Source organism: Anopheles maculipalpis, chromosome 3RL (assembly GCF_943734695.1).
Source record: "Anopheles maculipalpis chromosome 3RL, idAnoMacuDA_375_x, whole genome shotgun sequence".
NCBI classification, from domain to species: domain Eukaryota; kingdom Metazoa; phylum Arthropoda; class Insecta; order Diptera; family Culicidae; genus Anopheles; species Anopheles maculipalpis.
Window position 1 is genome coordinate 53,116,347 of NC_064872.1, and position 16,673 is coordinate 53,133,019.

The window sequence follows — 16,673 nt, forward strand, 5'->3', positions numbered from 1 at the left end:
GTTAAAATAAAATATGATGTAAGTGATTAACACAATGCTATACTACATGCCAGTTCCGAAATCTATGCATACTGACCATTACATTTATTATTGAGAGCTTTAAACATCGGATGGAATTATTGGAAAAAAGTCAAAACATAGACACAATTTCATGCGAGGCTAATAATAACCAGCATTATTTATTTAAACATGATTTAGATGCTTCCATGTTACAATTACTGACCACAAAAAATAAGATACTTTAGACACTTCCCTACCCAATCGGCATGGCCTTCGCACGTTTTCCACCAGTAATCACACACAAAGTACACACAGATGGGACAGACATACATCAAAATAGTGCTATTTGAGAGTGTCTTAGGAGACACTTTCCGCTCGCCATTCAACCGGCAACGAGCTTTTGGAGCTGATCACTAATTTCCGTCGAATCGATATCCTTGGCGGCGGAATTCTGTGTCTCGCCCCCAGCGGCGGACGGCCTGCTGCACACCTTCTTGTGGGTAAACCAATGTAACCGTTGGCACTGTCGATCGCAGTACTGAACCTCCTTACACTTGGAACACTTTTTGTCCGGCTTTTCCTCCCCACAGGAGCTGCAAAATGTGATCGTGTCCTGGAAACCGCGCTGCCCGTTAATAGCCGCCCGAACAATATCGAGCGCCGGGGCCAGGTTTTCCTTGCTGGTAAGCTGTGCCACCATCTGCCGGAAGATGGTGCAGTTTCGGAATGGAAACTCGCGCACACACTCTCGCACAAGCGCCTCCACGTAATCCAACGTACCGTCCTTGTTCGGTTTCAGCACTCGCTTGGCAAACAGTTCGACGAAATCTGTCTTTGGGTCTTGTTGTGCATCGCGCCGAGAGTTTATGTAGTCACGATGCTTCACAATTTCTCCCATGATGTACCCGAGATAATGGTACTTAAAGGCCATGACCTCGTTCACCTCGCCGCGCCGTTTCATCTCATACTCCATCATCTCTGTCAGCACCGTCCGGAGGTTTTCCATGTCCGAAGAAAACAGACCGTACTTCTGCAGATTTAACAGTATCCGCACTGGGTGAACGTTAACTTGCATTATGAAGTTATGAAACGGTTCGAGCAGAACCGCCGGCAACAAAGGTTCCTTTTCGCCTCGTGCCATCGTATAACGATCGACCTCCTTCAGAGGGACGAAATTGTTGATCGTCCCGACCGCTTCATGGTTCGCGACAAACGCACCCATTTGGGCCGGTGTTCGACCGACGGAATTGATCGCCTTAGGATCGGCTCCGGCCAGCAGCAGCTTCAAGCATACCTCCGCATTACCGGAAAGCGCACCGAAGTGCAATGCCGTGTAGTTATACTCGTGCTTGCTCGAGTTCACATCCGCTCCCTGGTCAAGCAGCAGTTGCACCGCTTCCTTGTTGCCCTTGTACGCAGCGTGCTGCAACGGCGTCATGCCATTCTCGTCCACAAAGTCAACGCAGGATTTGAACTGCGACAGCAGCAATCGCAACTCACTATTTTCATTCTTCGCAATGCGATTAAATATTGCCTGCTGGTCTGCCGTCAGAACCACCTTCGGAATGGTGGAGGTTGCATCGGTGGTTGCCTTTGAAGCATCTTGTGCAGGGTTCGGTTGTTCAGATGACATGTTTTCGTAATTGTGCTGCAGGTGTTAGAGAACAATTGTTAGCTTAATATCACGAATTTTTCGGCCTCTACGTTAGGTTAAAATAAGTGATCACTTCTTTTCTTTGCTACTCACATACACAATTCGCCCACAAACATGCGCTTTGAAGATTTTGACAGCTGCCTCAAGTGGATAGTGGTTCCGCGTGCAATGCAAAATATTTGACAATTGGTAGAAGCAATTATTTTCAAATGTATGGTTACTTTCAAATGTGCTCAATCACTAAACATACATTTGTATTTGAACAGTCTAATCTCAAGAACATCTGCGTGAGAGTTTACTCAAAACAAAAACAAAACAAAAACTTCAGTATTACAGTTATAGCGTGCATATTTTATTACATTCATCAAAACATTCCATTTTATCCTATCAGTCAATAATTTGCACTAATCTGACTAATAAAGCATCATTGCATGAAGTAATATTAAGTAGCTTGATGAGTATACATCAATGTTTAATGTAAGCGATAGCTAATTTATTGTTGGAATAGATAGAATGGGAAAGCTGCTTTGGACAACAAATATTAGTACATATACATTTACAGTGAGATTGTAATTCTTTGATCAAATAGCGATAGCATCTTTCAGGCTAGATTGTTCCTTTTGTCTTGCACATTAAGTGTCCTTAACATATTTTTTTATACTGTCTATCACACCACGTTCAATCGTAAAATCCAGTCACATTAACAGAACTCCAGTTGGCCTGCAAGAAAACAAATGGAAAGGATAAATTAAAGCTATTTCAGCGCACTCAAAAACTCTTCTCACACTTCTCACTTACCTGAATACCAAGAATCCATCCAGTACCTGCTGGATTCAATGGCGTAATACCGCTACGCTTGCATACGTAGCCCGATTGGGACACGGCAAACACGTGCTCGCCGACGGACACATTTTTGAAGCCGCTATTCCCTTCGTAGTGCGGAGGATCGTTCAAAACGTTTGGCAATAACTGCCAATGGCTACCCTCAGGGAATGTGCCATTAATTTCCTTTCGCACCGAAAGCCGTCCAACCGTGTCCAGCGCCCAGATGCCACACGTACCGACCGAAATCTGTTTAAAACTAACGCCTCCCGGAGGCTCAATCATCTGCCACTTGTTTCCGAGCGGGTTTTCTACCGTAATACCACAGCGCAGGAATGCACTACCATTTTTACCGACTGTCCAAACTTTGTTGTCGTAGATACTAATACTGGATAACGGTTGATCGCATGGGACGTGTTCCCAACCGATACCCTAAAATAAAGTATCATACAAATTAACCTTTTTATCACAGTTTTCCCCACTTTTGGCGCACAAACTTACGGCTGGTTGAGATTGCGATACGCCCCGACGGTACAGCACATCTCCATTCGCTGCAATTGCCCACACCGTAATGGTACAGTCCGCATCATCACTGTCCGGTTGCAGTGCCACATCCACCACCTTCGTGTTGCCAATCTCCTGCCAGGGTCCGCTGGTCGTTAGGCGACACTTGCGATACCAACGGCGTCGTCGAACGTAGTCAGTAAACTGTTTCTTCGCATGATACGAAGCGGGAAAATCGACCGCATACTGCCAACCGTCCCGATCAACACCACCGGGATTGTGGAAGTCCACCATCCAATCGCTAATCCACTGCCAGTGCATCGACAGCAGTTTGGCGTGCTCTTTGCTACGCTTATGCTTGCCCGTTATGTCGCTCCACATGTGCCTATCCGTTGGCAGTCCGGTCGAGGAAAAGCCGGACAATGGGTTCCATCGCTGATTTTCGTAGATGTAATAATTCTGCGTATCCGTCATCACGTTAATACCTTGGCTGCTCGTTTCTAGTCCTTTCAAAAACGCTCCACCCCAACCGCCGGTGTACACCCATGCCGTATTATCGTACCCAACACCCCACACGACTCCGGCCTTGCACGATACGACCCGCTTCATATGGCCACCGATCTGCCGCCAGTACACATCCTTCAGCGGTATAATGATTTTTGGACTATCGTACACGATCTGCAAAATCTTTACCCGTCCACTGCTGTACAGGCTGCAGACAGTGTCCGGTGCGAGCCCGCTACGATAGTGAAACTTGGGATGTTCTTTTCCGTTCACCTTCACCCGGAACCCGTCGGTATCGCTGTAGATTTCCAGCTTAAACTCAGCTCCCGGTGCAAACGTTACCAGCCGGTCGCGTATTTCATCCTCGCTCCAGGCGGACGCAGCCATCGAGTTAAACACTGTGAGATTCTCGTTGAATCTAGGATTTATATGCAACGGAATGTTGCGTTGCGTTTCCAGCTTATGGCGCAAGCGAACGGTCGGATGGCCCTGCAGATCAAACCGCACCTGGTCAGCGTCGTCGTAAATGAAGCCGGAAATTTCCAATCGCGATCCGATGAGCATCCTGAACGAAAGACATAACACGTATCATCAACCTTCGTTTCAAGGATCAAAATTACCCCCTTTCTTCCATTACCACCCACCTGGGTGGCTCAGTAAAGTGTGAGAGAAGTTAAATACAACTTACCCATTGTGAAGCGCTGTTAAGTACGGTGTTTCGGTCGCTTTGAGATCAATCCGTTGGCGATAGCTTTTTGCTTCCTGTTCCCACTGTTGCGATTCCAGATTGATCGGATCAAACACGAACACGTCACCCATTCCGGACGTTATCCATACCGAGCGTATCGATGGGCGTCCCTGTACCTCGTTAATCTGGCAGCAGACGGAGGTAAGATGCGAGATCCAATCTTCCAAATCCGTATCACCGCTGAACTGCAGCTTCAACGGTGAAGAACCCGGCGGTAAGCGAGGAGCGTGGATGGCAAGCCGAGGTGAACCAGGTTCGCTGCAGCACATGATGCACGTAATCTCGGACAGAGAAAACTGCATCTTCGTCGTGATGCCGTCCGAGTTGAGCACGGTCAGCGTACCGGAGTCGGGCCCCGTGCCTTGATTGTTCACCCACTCGAGCTCTATCAGACAGTCCTCGAATGGGTGGCCCGACTTAGCGCAGCGAGCCTCACCCGATTTAACCCACGAGCTCATTTCAATTGCTTTTTCATAATGGGCAAAGGCACCGCTCTCTACCTCATTGGCCGGTAAACGTTTCTTCAAGTCGTCCAGCAGCTGCAGGCGCCAGGTTTGGTTCAATTCTTCCGATGCGTTTTGTGAAAAGTTATCATTGAACCAGTTTGGAAGTAGGGCCGGATCTACGCTAACTGCCCCAGCAGAACAGCCTACCCATTGTACCTCACAGTCAGTCCAATTTTGAGACCCGCCATGATCCTCACACTCCCCAAAGACACCGGAATCGCGCGAAGTTTCACCCTCAAACACGCTCGAATCGGTTTCGGGATGTGCCTCGGTACCGACGACGGATCCAACCGAACGTACTGGACTCCAGGCCCGAGAATTTTTCAGCTGCTTGCCAGAAATCTCGTACACCTCATTGCTGACTGGTACACTCGTCCCGGCCACACTTTCCAGTGATACTTTCTGCGTTAGCTTGCTCTCTACCAGACTTCCAACGTGTTGCTGTTTCGCTTCCAGCTGAGCCGCCAGTGCATCGGGAGAAAGCTCCGGTTTGTGCCACAGTTCCGGGCGATTTTTAACGTTTGCCGTCGGTGCGGAACGAGACGTTTCCTCTATACCACCTGTCGTCCCACCACCACCTACAGCGCCCGCATTGCCCGTTTCTTGCTGCAATCGTTCCTTGTACAGACTGTTCAAGCTACGATGCTTGGTCGTCGTCGGTGAGCTGGTTCCGCTTTGTCGACTGGAGAACGAAAAATTACTCGACGTACGGCTCAGTTGCATCGGCAGTTGAATGAGACGCCATTTTTTCCCTGTCGGATCTGTGGCCGAAACACCGGACCGGAAGTAAAGTGCCCGATCTTCGGACCCTACCGCAAACACCTGATCGTTGGCCGCAACGGAAATGTGTGAAATGTTGCCAACCATCTCCACCCAGCCACTTCCGATGGCAGCATCCTCGCTGACACCGGACGCTTCACCGTGTACGCCCCGCCGGAACCACACATGATTGTCGTTCGTCACACACCACACGGAATTGGTGCCGACAGCAACCTGGGTAATTTTGAGGTTCGTTCCCGGCGGTTTCACCTCCAACCAAGTGCTTCCGGTGAGGGTATCGCGCGTGATGCCGGCACGTACAATCGCACGTCCATTGTACAGGACCGCCCACACGAGTCCCGTCGCTCCGACAGAAATTTGTGACACCTCACAGCCCGATGGGGTGGTAACGGCCGTCCAGCGCAATCCTTCCGGAGCCGTCGTACTAACGCCCGACCGATACATTACGCGTCCATGCGCTGTAACGGCCCACACAAGCAGCATGCCCGGCGACGCGCCGGGCACATTTGCGCCACCGATGGAAACGTCGATGAACGGTTCTTGCGTCGGATCTTTGTGTAGTGGTGCAACCGCACACCAGGAGTTCAAAGCACAGTACCGCCTGAAGCGTACCCATTTCCGGCGACGGACGCACGATTTCCAGTTTTTCTGTGGATGGTAAGTGGCGGGAAAATCGACCGCGTACGTCCATCCATCGTGGTCGAGTGGCTGTCCGTCGAGGGTAAGATCGAGCTGCCATTCACCTTCCCACTGCCATGCCATCGATGGCAGACGAACCTTGTCGATGTTCCGATCGACAGTTCCGTCGGCGTTTGAGAAGTGATACCGATCCGTTGGTAGGAGACGGTTGGAAAACCCTTCTATCGGTAGCCAGCGTTCATTTTCGTACGCTTCCTCCTTGATCCGTATCGGCACATCCAGTCCGTGAACATGCACGTACACCTGTCGATCGCCTCCGATGGCCCACATGAAATGAGGCACAACACAGATTTTTTTAAACTCCAGCCCAAGGTACAGGAACTCGCGCCAGGCAGACCCGGACGTGGACAGTGCATAGACGCGACCTTCATTGCTGTTTGCAAATAGCAGTGTACTTGGCATGGTTCGATCGTTCCCTCTTATTATGGACAGTGCGTGTCGCTTTTATCCTTGAACCAATGCGATGATGCTGAGGCGCTGTAAGATTGTACGTGACACAATCGCACAAAAGCGAGTATCCTTGTCGCGAATAATCGATAGCCGAGATCGATCTCGTAAGTTTTTTTTTTCACAAGATTACGCTAGCACACAAAAACACTGATTATAGCCAAAGCATTGCGAGCGTTATGTTAATCACGTTTTGTAACAATGTTTAGACACAGCCACTAGCGCGGGACTAGTAATTTATCATCGTATTTAAATAGTCACACACCACCCTCCACCACACAGAGTTTGGAAAATTTTCGTTTGACAGAACTTAAACAATTCTCATCGCTGCCCTGTCGGAAAAAGCACACTGCTTCATGAATGTAAACAAACAATTCACAATGGGCGTTCCATCTACCTTGTTGCGGGCAGCATATTTTACACAATTACTCACTATTGCATTTTGAAATCGAAGAAGAAATATTATTTAACAAAAAAGATCTATAAATTATTTGGTAGATGAAATAAAAAAGATAAATAATGACTCAAATTTCAAACAAAAGATCCCCGTTGTGCTGTTCGTGTGTGTTCGTTACGGTAGTTGACAACCGCATGTAAACAGTAAACAAACAGAAACGAAACAGTTTTTTGGCATAGGTGTTCTTTTAATTGCACGTCGCTTCGTTTGTAACTTTTTACTCATATTTTGCTTTGGAAATTCTATTAAAGCTAAGCCAGATTTCTATGCTTACAAGATCTCTGACCTTCAACAGATAAACTGCACGTTGTAACTGACGTTTGAAATCGCGAAAAGCGTGACTCATCCACTAAATGCAACCAGCGCTTGCAGATCTACGCGGTGTACTGATGTTTCAGTACTGTATACAATACCTCGAGTGTCGTTATATGACGCAACGGGATGCTCATTGCAATATTAAATGCAATACCTTCGATATAAAACACACGGCTGTCCAACGAAGGAGCTCCAGTAGTCAATGGCCTGTGATTTTCGACACTGCAGGTGGTGTACGGTCTAATTCGACGAGACATAACGACGATGGATAGAAGGAAACTGAACACGATTCACTTCAAGGAAGATTTGCTGCACTGGTGTGCGGCCAACGATTGGCCGAAAGAAGTGCACAAGCGTCTGCAGAATGGAGATAATCCTTATCGTCCCAACAAGGATGGACTGTCGCCCATGCATGCGGCAATTGCGCACAACGCAACCTCAGTAGTGAAAATATTACTAGAACGATACGAATCGGATGTAGCGATCGTGAAAGATCACATGCAGAACAGATTCCTGTGGAAAGCGGAAAATAATTGCTGGAATAAACGACCCATCCTGATCGCCTGTACGCAGGAAGAACGAGACCAAGTGCATCTGTTAGCCAGCTCCTGTCCATCGGGGATCCCGTTCAATGTACAAGTGTTTGTACTATTTCAAACGCCCTACAACGGAACACAATTAGTTGCGCTCGATGTGAATGGTTCTGCGGAAAAACAATTTGCTGTACTGGAGTGCATCAACAAGCTTCTACCAAACGGCGTGCTGTCACTCGACCGAACGGATTTACGAAAAGATTGCTTCACCTACCTGCAGACCGCTTGTCTGCACAGTCGTCAAGCGCTAATTCCATTGCTAATAGCACACGGGTCACAACTTTCCGCTACAGGTGATCGTGAAACTATCCCTTTAATGACAGCCTGCCGTACTGTGAAACTACCCATCGTCGAACAGCTGTTAACAAAATACGTAAACCGTTACGATCCCACCGTGTTGGACAGTCAGCAGCGTAATGTGTTTCACATCTGCTTAGAATTGAATAACCATAAATTGATAGATTATGTGCTGAAATCGTTGATCAAGTACCGGCAAGCACAGTTTGGTGAAACGGAATCGGAAGCGTTCAATCGGATTTTCCCCTACAAATGTGAGGAATACAGTTACATGACCACGTGGTCACTTATTCGGCCAAATGCAAAGGAGTTGTGTTCCAAGTATGTGGTCGACTATCGACTAGATCTGTCGTACAGCGATGGTGACTTTCTGCACGTAATGGAATTGCTCCAGAAGAAGGTAGCACTTGAGTACTGTTTCGAGGAAATTCGTCGTAATCCGGCTATTTTAAAGCTGAACAAGAAACAAGATCACGAACAAAATGTACTGCACCAGCTTTATCGATATGATCATCTCGATTTTGTTAAGGAGATGTATGAGCAGCATCCCGAAGTAAAGCCTTGGTTTGAAACCAAAGAGGCTTTTGTGATTCTTCGAATTACCTTAACCCATAGGGACATCCAGAAGCTAAAACTTATCCTAGAGCATCATACAGCTTACCTTAGCTCTAATCCCGCCGAACTGGAAGAATTTGCTATTGGCCAAACTTGGTTCGATAGGGCGGTGTACAGGGAACCGTTTGCTTTACTCGCAGCAGCATTTCCGGAAAAGCAGGATGTGATGAAGGAAACCATGTCGCGCGCAGCTGAACTACAGCGATCCCAATGTGAGTACGATTGCAGGAGCGTTTTCACAGAAAAACACACGAACAAAGCACAATAGATCCACTCACTCTTCCATATTCCTCCACAGCTTTCACGGACAGATTTAATGCGTTGAAAAAAGCATTCAACCTAGCACTAGAATCGCTTAAAGAAGATCACATACTGTTACCGAGCTTGTTGGATGACCGCAAAAGGAATGTTCTTCATCAAGCGATAGAATGGGATGAAATAGAGATGATCAAGAATTTACTCGCGTGTGGAATAGACTTGAACCAGCGAGACGGCGAAGGAAATTTGCCAATCTTTTTCGTCCGCAGTATTGCTGCGTTTGATATACTGTACGAAAAGATGTCCGTTGATTTGAAGACCACCAATGATAAAGGATACAACCTTCTCCATCACTGTAGCCGAGTGGGAAGTCACAATGGAGAAGCGATACTAACGAAGCTTTTGCAGCTAGGTTTCGATATAAATCAGCGCTCACTAGATGGTAATGTGCCTTTATCGATTGCCACTTGCTGTTCTTCCGTCCGGTTTTTGCTCTCCAACGGTGCAAATGTTGAGCTCGTTAATGGAGAAGCTTTAGTGAAGACACTTAGCGGCAAGCTGTACTGTGCGGCATGGGCACTGTTACTAAAAATTGCACACCTATCTTGGTTCAAAGAAATTGCCCACGCTTTCCTGCCCTGGATGCTTGGGAACCAAAATCGCGATTTTTTCTCCTGTAGCAGCGGACACTATTTGGAAGAGTATCCGGATATAAGAAAAACACTGTTTGATAGTCTATATCGTCATTCGCAGCACGAAGCTGCCGCCTTTTTCCTAAAAGTATGCCATCGTTCGATCAATTGCTGCGCAAGATGGTTCCTGGATTATGGATATGAAATTGACCTGGAGGTGAGAGATGATTATGGCTATACTCCACTCTTAGGATTGCTCAGTTACATGGAGGAACCAAATCTGGACGTTATAGAGCGATTGCTGCAGAAAGGTGCTAATGTGAATGCTAGAGACGATCGAGGACGCAACTCGTTGCTTACGCTCGTGTTCAACTTTAGATCGGCACAATGGAATGGTCACACGCTAAAGAGCATCGAACTATTGCTCGACCATGGGGCAGAAATTAATGTTCAGGATGAGGATGGAAATTCAGCATTGCATCTAGCATTTGCTGATATGCATCTAGACATGGCACAGCTGCTATTGTCACGAGGAGCCAATAGGAAACTTAAAAACAAAGCGAACAAACTACCACATCAGATGATGGTTAAAAATATGCAAGCTTTGTTAGCTTTCTTAGGCTAGAGGTTTTAATATTTTGAGGAAAACAGAGAGAGAGAGAGAGAGAGAGAGAGAGAGAGAGAGAGAGAGCATTTGAACCAATTTCATAGTATACACCAAAGTACAACTATGCGCAGTACAAAATCGAAAAGTATTTTAGCAATAACACATAAAGGGCACGGTGGTAAGGCGACAACGACGCTGATCTTAACACGTTAAGACGGGGGCTCCAATCTAGTTTGGACCGTCCTCCCTTAGTGAGGACTGACTATCCAACTGCGTGGTACTAAGGCTAGTGGACTATTAGATGACCAGCATGACCAAGAAGGTCGTTAAGTCAAGAAAACGAAGATTATGAATATAAAACTTTCCGTATGGGAAGCAAAAACGGCTAATTGTTTAGTATCTTTCACGTTCTTATTCTTGTTGCGCATTATTGAGATATGTACCTAGTCTCCTATCCTGTTTCCCAGGATTGCATCAGAATACTTTCAAAGTCTAGTAGCTAAGCTAGGTCGAAGTTCATTCACCTTCATCACACGCTTTGCTCGTTGCTGTTACAAAGTGACAAGTACAATCGGGACTTTCACTGCTTTCATGGTCCAGGACATGAACCCGCAGAGGACCACCGCAGCGGCATCATCAATGTGAGATTTATCGAGAATTTTTTGTGGTGCTGGAATCGTCGGGATAGCGTGAGCTTGTGCAGTCTACTATTGTCAAAATTGGATGCTTAGCTTATTACCCGAAGGCATGATCGTACCAAGGAGGTAGGACCCCTCTACCACCTCGCACTTTTCGATATGTACTGATATTCTACTTTCCAATCGGGCTCCAACATCACCATCTGCAGTGCCGTCAACAAAGCAGATTTTCGTCGCCGGAACGTCTAATAAAACGATACTGATCTAGATCCTAATGGATCATATATAGGCAAAAAGGTTTAGTGGGATTGTGCTTTAGGTGTTATTTCTTTTAACCCAGTTTTTACTCGCATACTAGTTCCTAATGATCATTCCCGAATTCGCACAATCAATGTGAGCCGTTAGTTTTTACTCTTCACTGCTAATGGAAAAAACCATACCGACGACACCGATTATATGTACCGTGCACAATTACATTTATCAGCATGCCGGAAACAACGTTGTAGTGAGTGTTGTGGTTGGACCAACCCCTTGTGTTGATTCCCATATGGCGTATGCTGTGAAATCGTTCTTGTCCCCTTGGTGGCATTTACGTTTCAGAACATTATCAACATTGGGCCCGGCGTTATCAGCCTCGTTTCGTCAGTCGCGTCTCACTCTTCCTGTAGTTATCTCGCTTTCATGCTTAAGAATTCGTGCATAGTTCTACCGAAGATGGAGAGAGACGGTTGCACAGCATTCATGTTTAATGCATCGGTCGTATGGCCAACAGCAGCAGCCTCTCGGTGCCAGGGGCAATCCCTTCAGTTAGTCTCTGTCTGGACGTGAACTGGTTCGCTCGGAAAGGAGTGAGCAAACAACAACCGGAGCTTAACGCAAAAACCAATGTGTTAAATGAAGCAACACGGACGTCTGATAGGTGCACCAGGTTCCTGTGTTTAAAGTTGCTGGTGGCGCGTGATTTCGATCAACTCTTATTAGCTTTTATAAATTGAGTTCTAGTGAAAGTACATATATAGTGGGCTAACAGTGTAGAATCGAAAATTGCTAACAGCTGCAAAAGTGGCCACCACGGCAAGCGATGTTTAGATACAGCCATCCGTCTTATTTTATTCTTCTGTGCTCGATTGCACTAGGTAATCTGCTATCGATGATTTAAAACGATCGTTAAATGTTAATGTTGTATCAGCCACCAAACATTTGAATAGTTGTGTTCGATGGTTCTCATTGCTCTGAAGACACATGCACATAACATAACACTTAAGTGCCTCCCTACCCGAGTAAAATAATTATCTCGCTTATCAAGTCTAACGGCTAGTTTCCTGTTTCTGTCCCGCGTCTCGGAACTCTTACAGTGGCGGTACTTATCAGGTCAACGCAGAGCTGCGATCTGGACCAAACGCAACACGGATGCCGGATAGATAACGGTCAGTGCACTTGTGCGTTTGGCTGCAAATCGGAATTTCGCTACGCCACGCGGAAGGAGTGCCAAGATGCGCTGAAGGTTCGTAACTTCGTATCGTAGAGGGGGAGGGTTCGGTTGCGATAGCAGACTGACCGAGCCGATTTTGTTTTGTGTTCCCCTTACTCCCCAGGGTCGCACTAGCGACATCTGCAACCGTCAGCCGTGCATGAATGGTGGAACGTGTACGCAAGTTACGACCATGCCACAGTACAAATGCCGCTGCGAAGGAACTGGCTACTGGGGCAACCGATGTCATCGCAGTAAGTAGAGAGTGCATCCTCCGTCCATGGTGCATCGGGCTTATCGGTCTGTTGTCTTCTTCTTTTTTTTCTTCACTTCTGCAGTGTGCCCCAAGCCCGATCAACTCCCGCCCGGCACGAAATTCCCGCACGAGTGTGTCGTTATTTAAGTACTGGGTTCTATTGTTAGCCTTTACGCGTTACATAGTTAAACCATTACATCAGTATACAAAGCGAATCTCTAGAGAGAAGTTCACTTTTAGTACAATCGTAAAATACAGCGGTTCTTTATAAAACAAAATAGCCATTTTGCTGCATCATCAAACAGTTGAGTATTGGTGCACTAACGAAAATATTAACATACCTTACGTGTTCCCGTTTCCAACGGTTGTTCATAGATTTAAGGTGAGCCTTCTCAACTTTGTTGGGCAACGGTGGAACAGTTGAGGCAAATTAGTAAAAAAAAACGCTGTAAAGATGGAATAAACTGCTACAGGAACTGATACAAAAACACATACATATTGGTAGTAAAAATGTCCTCGCGCACCACAATAGCATGTACAGCGAAAAGTTTGAATCAAACTCTTTGTTAAAGTATAAATTCTTATAATAAATATTCAGCTGGAAATGTGTGTGAATTTTCCAGGGTCTGAAAAGAAGGGAAGGGATACAAAGAATTGAGAAAAAAAGAAAATCGAATGTTATTAGAATATGTGTCTTTTACTTACTTTCCAATCAGATATCTCGACCTTTCGCCTTACCTGCTGTTGCTGTCGGGAACGTACCAGATATAGGCATTCGCCGTTGGTGGGTCCATCACGCGAAGCGAAGATCGATCCCGGACTCTCGAGCGTTCCTTACTACCAGGATTACGAGTTTCTATCAGTGTATTCGTGTACCTGCTGAAAACGTGTTTGGACGATGTGCGTCATCAGTTGCGCTCAGGTCAAAGAGTTAGCCTTGTTAACCGGTTAACCGAGTGAGCCGGCGAAGATTTTTTCTAATTATTCCGACAAACCGGGAAGCCATATTGAAATGCGGGATCCACCGCCCCTAGGGAAGGCATAGGTAAAACTTTTCCCGAATCCGAAAGAGAACCTCGCAAAGATTTGCACTTCCTTCCTTCCAGGTTGATGGCCTAAAAAGACGGGTTGAGTCATCCCTTGCCGATTTCATGCTATGTTCAGATCACCTTACAGTTTAAAGAACTCATTAATGCCATTCCTCATTCACGGTTCTATAAACCCTAAATATCTTTCTCTCGTAAGAGTATTAAGCAGCTTCCGTCATCAGTAACTCAACATCTACATATGGCAGTCGGTACTTCCTTTTCACTCCAGATTTTGATTGAAGTTTTGGACGACTACAGACTCATTCTTAGCAGTTAGCAGGGACGTTGTACCGACAGCATTTCAAAGTTTTCTCATTAAACTGCAACCCCTCCTGTTTTGCTCATTCCTTTGGCAAGCTTCTACTGCACAGAAGAAGTTCAAACCTCGTTGGTTTGAAGTGTATGTCTTCAGCGTATGCCTGGATTTGGGTTAACTTATAGAAGACGGAACCCATAATTTCCATCTCAAAGCACACTTCTAATGTTGACTGCTTGTTTGACCGTTAATAAATTACACAATTGACGATATTGAATGAACTCTAGATGTCATCACGTTATAGAATGGAGAACATATATTAAATTAGAAGCGCGACAGAAATACTTTGTGTAATGCTTATCTTGTTGTTGTTTTTTTGTCTGTTTGCTTGCTTGGTTTATTGGTTACATCAGAGTTTTGCGTTCTTACTTCGTTCAGTTACAATGTTGTTGTATTGGTTTCATGTTTTTTTTGGTTGTTGTATTTTTTACAAATTTTACATTTTTTTGTTCTTTTTCATTTTTGTTTTTTTGTTCATTTGTTGTTTTTTATTCACCTGTAGAATTATAGTTATGTTCATTCAATGGATGCTGGTTCTTACGTGTCCATTTATCATTTTCCGCTTTGTTTCTTTGCTTTGTTAAATTTTTGTTACCATTGCTTACACTTTTACCGCTTGTAGAACAGAAGAGTTCTGGCGGAACGATCCATAAACGAACTCTTGTGTGGCACAGTCTGACGATGGGTGTAGGCCGAAAATGTGATCCATTTCAAGCAACAAACTGAGCGATTCTGAAGGATCATTCATGCTTCATCAAGCAGATACATTGCTGGATGTGGATCAATTTTCCCAAAGCCATAGCATCAGTCCGCTAGCAGATGGTCTCAGTTCAACCCATCAGCAGGGTCCACCCACCGTACAGGATTTCTGGTGTCTGCAGAGTTCTTGATTTTCAGCTTTTTTTCTTGTTCGTTTTTTGTTTTAGAATCGCTTTGCATAGCAGTCCAATAGAAGGGGCCCATCTATTTATATAGCCAAAGCGCGACTTACGTACTACACAATACGCGCCGTTACAATACGATAAAAAGGGGGAAAATGGGGAATTTGGTTGCGACAATCAAAAACGTAAAAAAGAAAACACAAAACCAACCAAATATAAATATTAGAACACTGCCCTACTACTACGGCGGAGCATGATTGCATTTACCAACAAGCTTTTGTTTCGTTTACGTTCACCCCTGCGTGTAAACTTGTCACTTCATTTGATCCCGAAATGTTAATAACTGTTGTATTACTTTATCGTTTTTGTTTGGTTTGTTTTTGTATGTGTTTTAGCTTAAAGTTTAACTTTAAAGCCTTCCTTTTCATTCTGCAATTATTGTTTGTATGTTAGTAGTGTTTGCTTTTAGTTTTATAGTTTATAGTTGCTGTTTTTCTTTCTTCTTTTTTTTGCGCTCCCCCTTTAACATTATGCCCGAATATCGCGTACATTTCAAGCGTTATGCGCCGCCAGCTTAATCTCATCCTTCCTTGAGCCAGCTTAATCTCATCCTTTCTTGACAAGCCTTTCAAACACGGCTTCTTTTCTATATGCCTCGAGAATACAATATTTATGCTCATGTCGCATTGTTGTTAGTTGGTTTGGTTTTTGAAGAAGCATATATTGTACGTTTCTACACCACGCGCGTCTTCTCTCTCTTGATCGGTCTCTTACTGTTCACTTTTGCCAATTATTGATCTATAAAAATAATTAAAATCCTATACGAGAGAGTTCTTCAAAGCCCGCGAGTTCCAGTGTACGTGTATATGTCTGTATGTGTGTTTGTGTGAGGATTTATAGCTGAGTATGTTCGTGTGTGTTGTTAACATATTGTATTGGTTTACTTTTACTGTTCATTGCTTCCTAGCTTTTCTGCCACTCGTATAGGGGAGGAGGGGGGTGGGGGGGCTGGATAGTAGTATTAGTTTAGTAGTCGAATTTTTAAAACGCAAGATCGTTAGTTTTAAACACATTTTTTGTGTTTCTTTCCGCAGCTATCAGTACAACAGTAATTACGCATTCGTATTCATATTGCTGAGCATATCAGGCGCGACTTTCGCTGAATGTGGTGTGTAGGTTGTTTGTTAATCTTTTATCCATCCCGTTGCCTTAGTGTTGTATTCTCTCATATTTCCTTCTACTAATATGCTAACGTTCGTCTACCCTATACCATTCGTATGTTTTGCGTTTTGCATTGTTTTAGTATCAATTTGTTGCACAGACTAGATCATGTTTATAAGAGGAAATATGCGTTGGGATACGTGTTTCTTTCAATAGCCTTTTCCATCGGTTTCTTAACGCAGTTGTATTTCCCTTTTCCGTTTGTTTCGGCTTTTCCTGCTTGGTTACAACACACACATGACTTCTCGTGTCTTGTAGCGTTTCACAATGAAAACATAATCAAGGCTTAAATTATTGTACAGGCGCGTTTACTAAAAGCAAGAGTTTAAAAATAAACATAACCACGTATGATAATAGTACGATT

General features: G+C 45.0%; 4 protein-coding genes across 4 annotated transcripts in view; 2 read left to right on the forward strand and 2 right to left on the reverse strand.

Moving 5' to 3' along the window:
* Nucleotides 1-6,724, reverse strand: part of LOC126561389 (tectonin beta-propeller repeat-containing protein) — a 445,867-nt gene extending 439,143 nt beyond the window's left edge. The window contains exons 1-4 of the mRNA XM_050217501.1: nt 4,173-6,724; nt 2,978-4,049; nt 2,453-2,908; nt 2,302-2,374 (exon numbers count right to left, since the gene is read on the reverse strand). Of these exons, the coding sequence (XP_050073458.1) occupies nt 2,333-2,374; nt 2,453-2,908; nt 2,978-4,049; nt 4,173-6,619 (4,017 nt within the window). The 5' untranslated portion in view covers nt 6,620-6,724 and the 3' untranslated portion in view covers nt 2,302-2,332. The remainder of the gene's footprint in view (nt 1-2,301; nt 2,375-2,452; nt 2,909-2,977; nt 4,050-4,172) is intronic.
* Nucleotides 383-1,648, reverse strand: LOC126562356 (ankyrin repeat and MYND domain-containing protein 2). The gene has a single exon (XM_050218831.1). It carries the CDS (start codon nt 1,631-1,633, stop codon nt 383-385), a length of 1,251 nt encoding a protein of 416 aa, XP_050074788.1. The 5' UTR covers nt 1,634-1,648.
* Nucleotides 6,725-7,431: 707 nt separating the features above from the next.
* On the forward strand, nt 7,432-10,456 carry LOC126561602 (uncharacterized). Its single transcript, XM_050217848.1, has 2 exons — nt 7,432-9,153; nt 9,240-10,456. Exons 1-2 carry the CDS (start codon nt 7,701-7,703, stop codon nt 10,454-10,456), a joined length of 2,670 nt encoding a protein of 889 aa, XP_050073805.1. The 5' UTR covers nt 7,432-7,700.
* A 1,675-nt stretch (nt 10,457-12,131) lies between these two features.
* On the forward strand, nt 12,132-13,022 carry LOC126563284 (neurogenic locus notch homolog protein 2-like). The gene is made up of 4 exons (XM_050219913.1): nt 12,132-12,212; nt 12,432-12,580; nt 12,672-12,801; nt 12,886-13,022. The coding sequence occupies exons 1-4, from the start codon at nt 12,158-12,160 to the stop codon at nt 12,948-12,950; spliced, it is 399 nt and encodes a 132-aa protein (XP_050075870.1). The 5' UTR covers nt 12,132-12,157; the 3' UTR covers nt 12,951-13,022.
* The last annotated feature ends 3,651 nt before the right edge of the window (nt 13,023-16,673 follow it).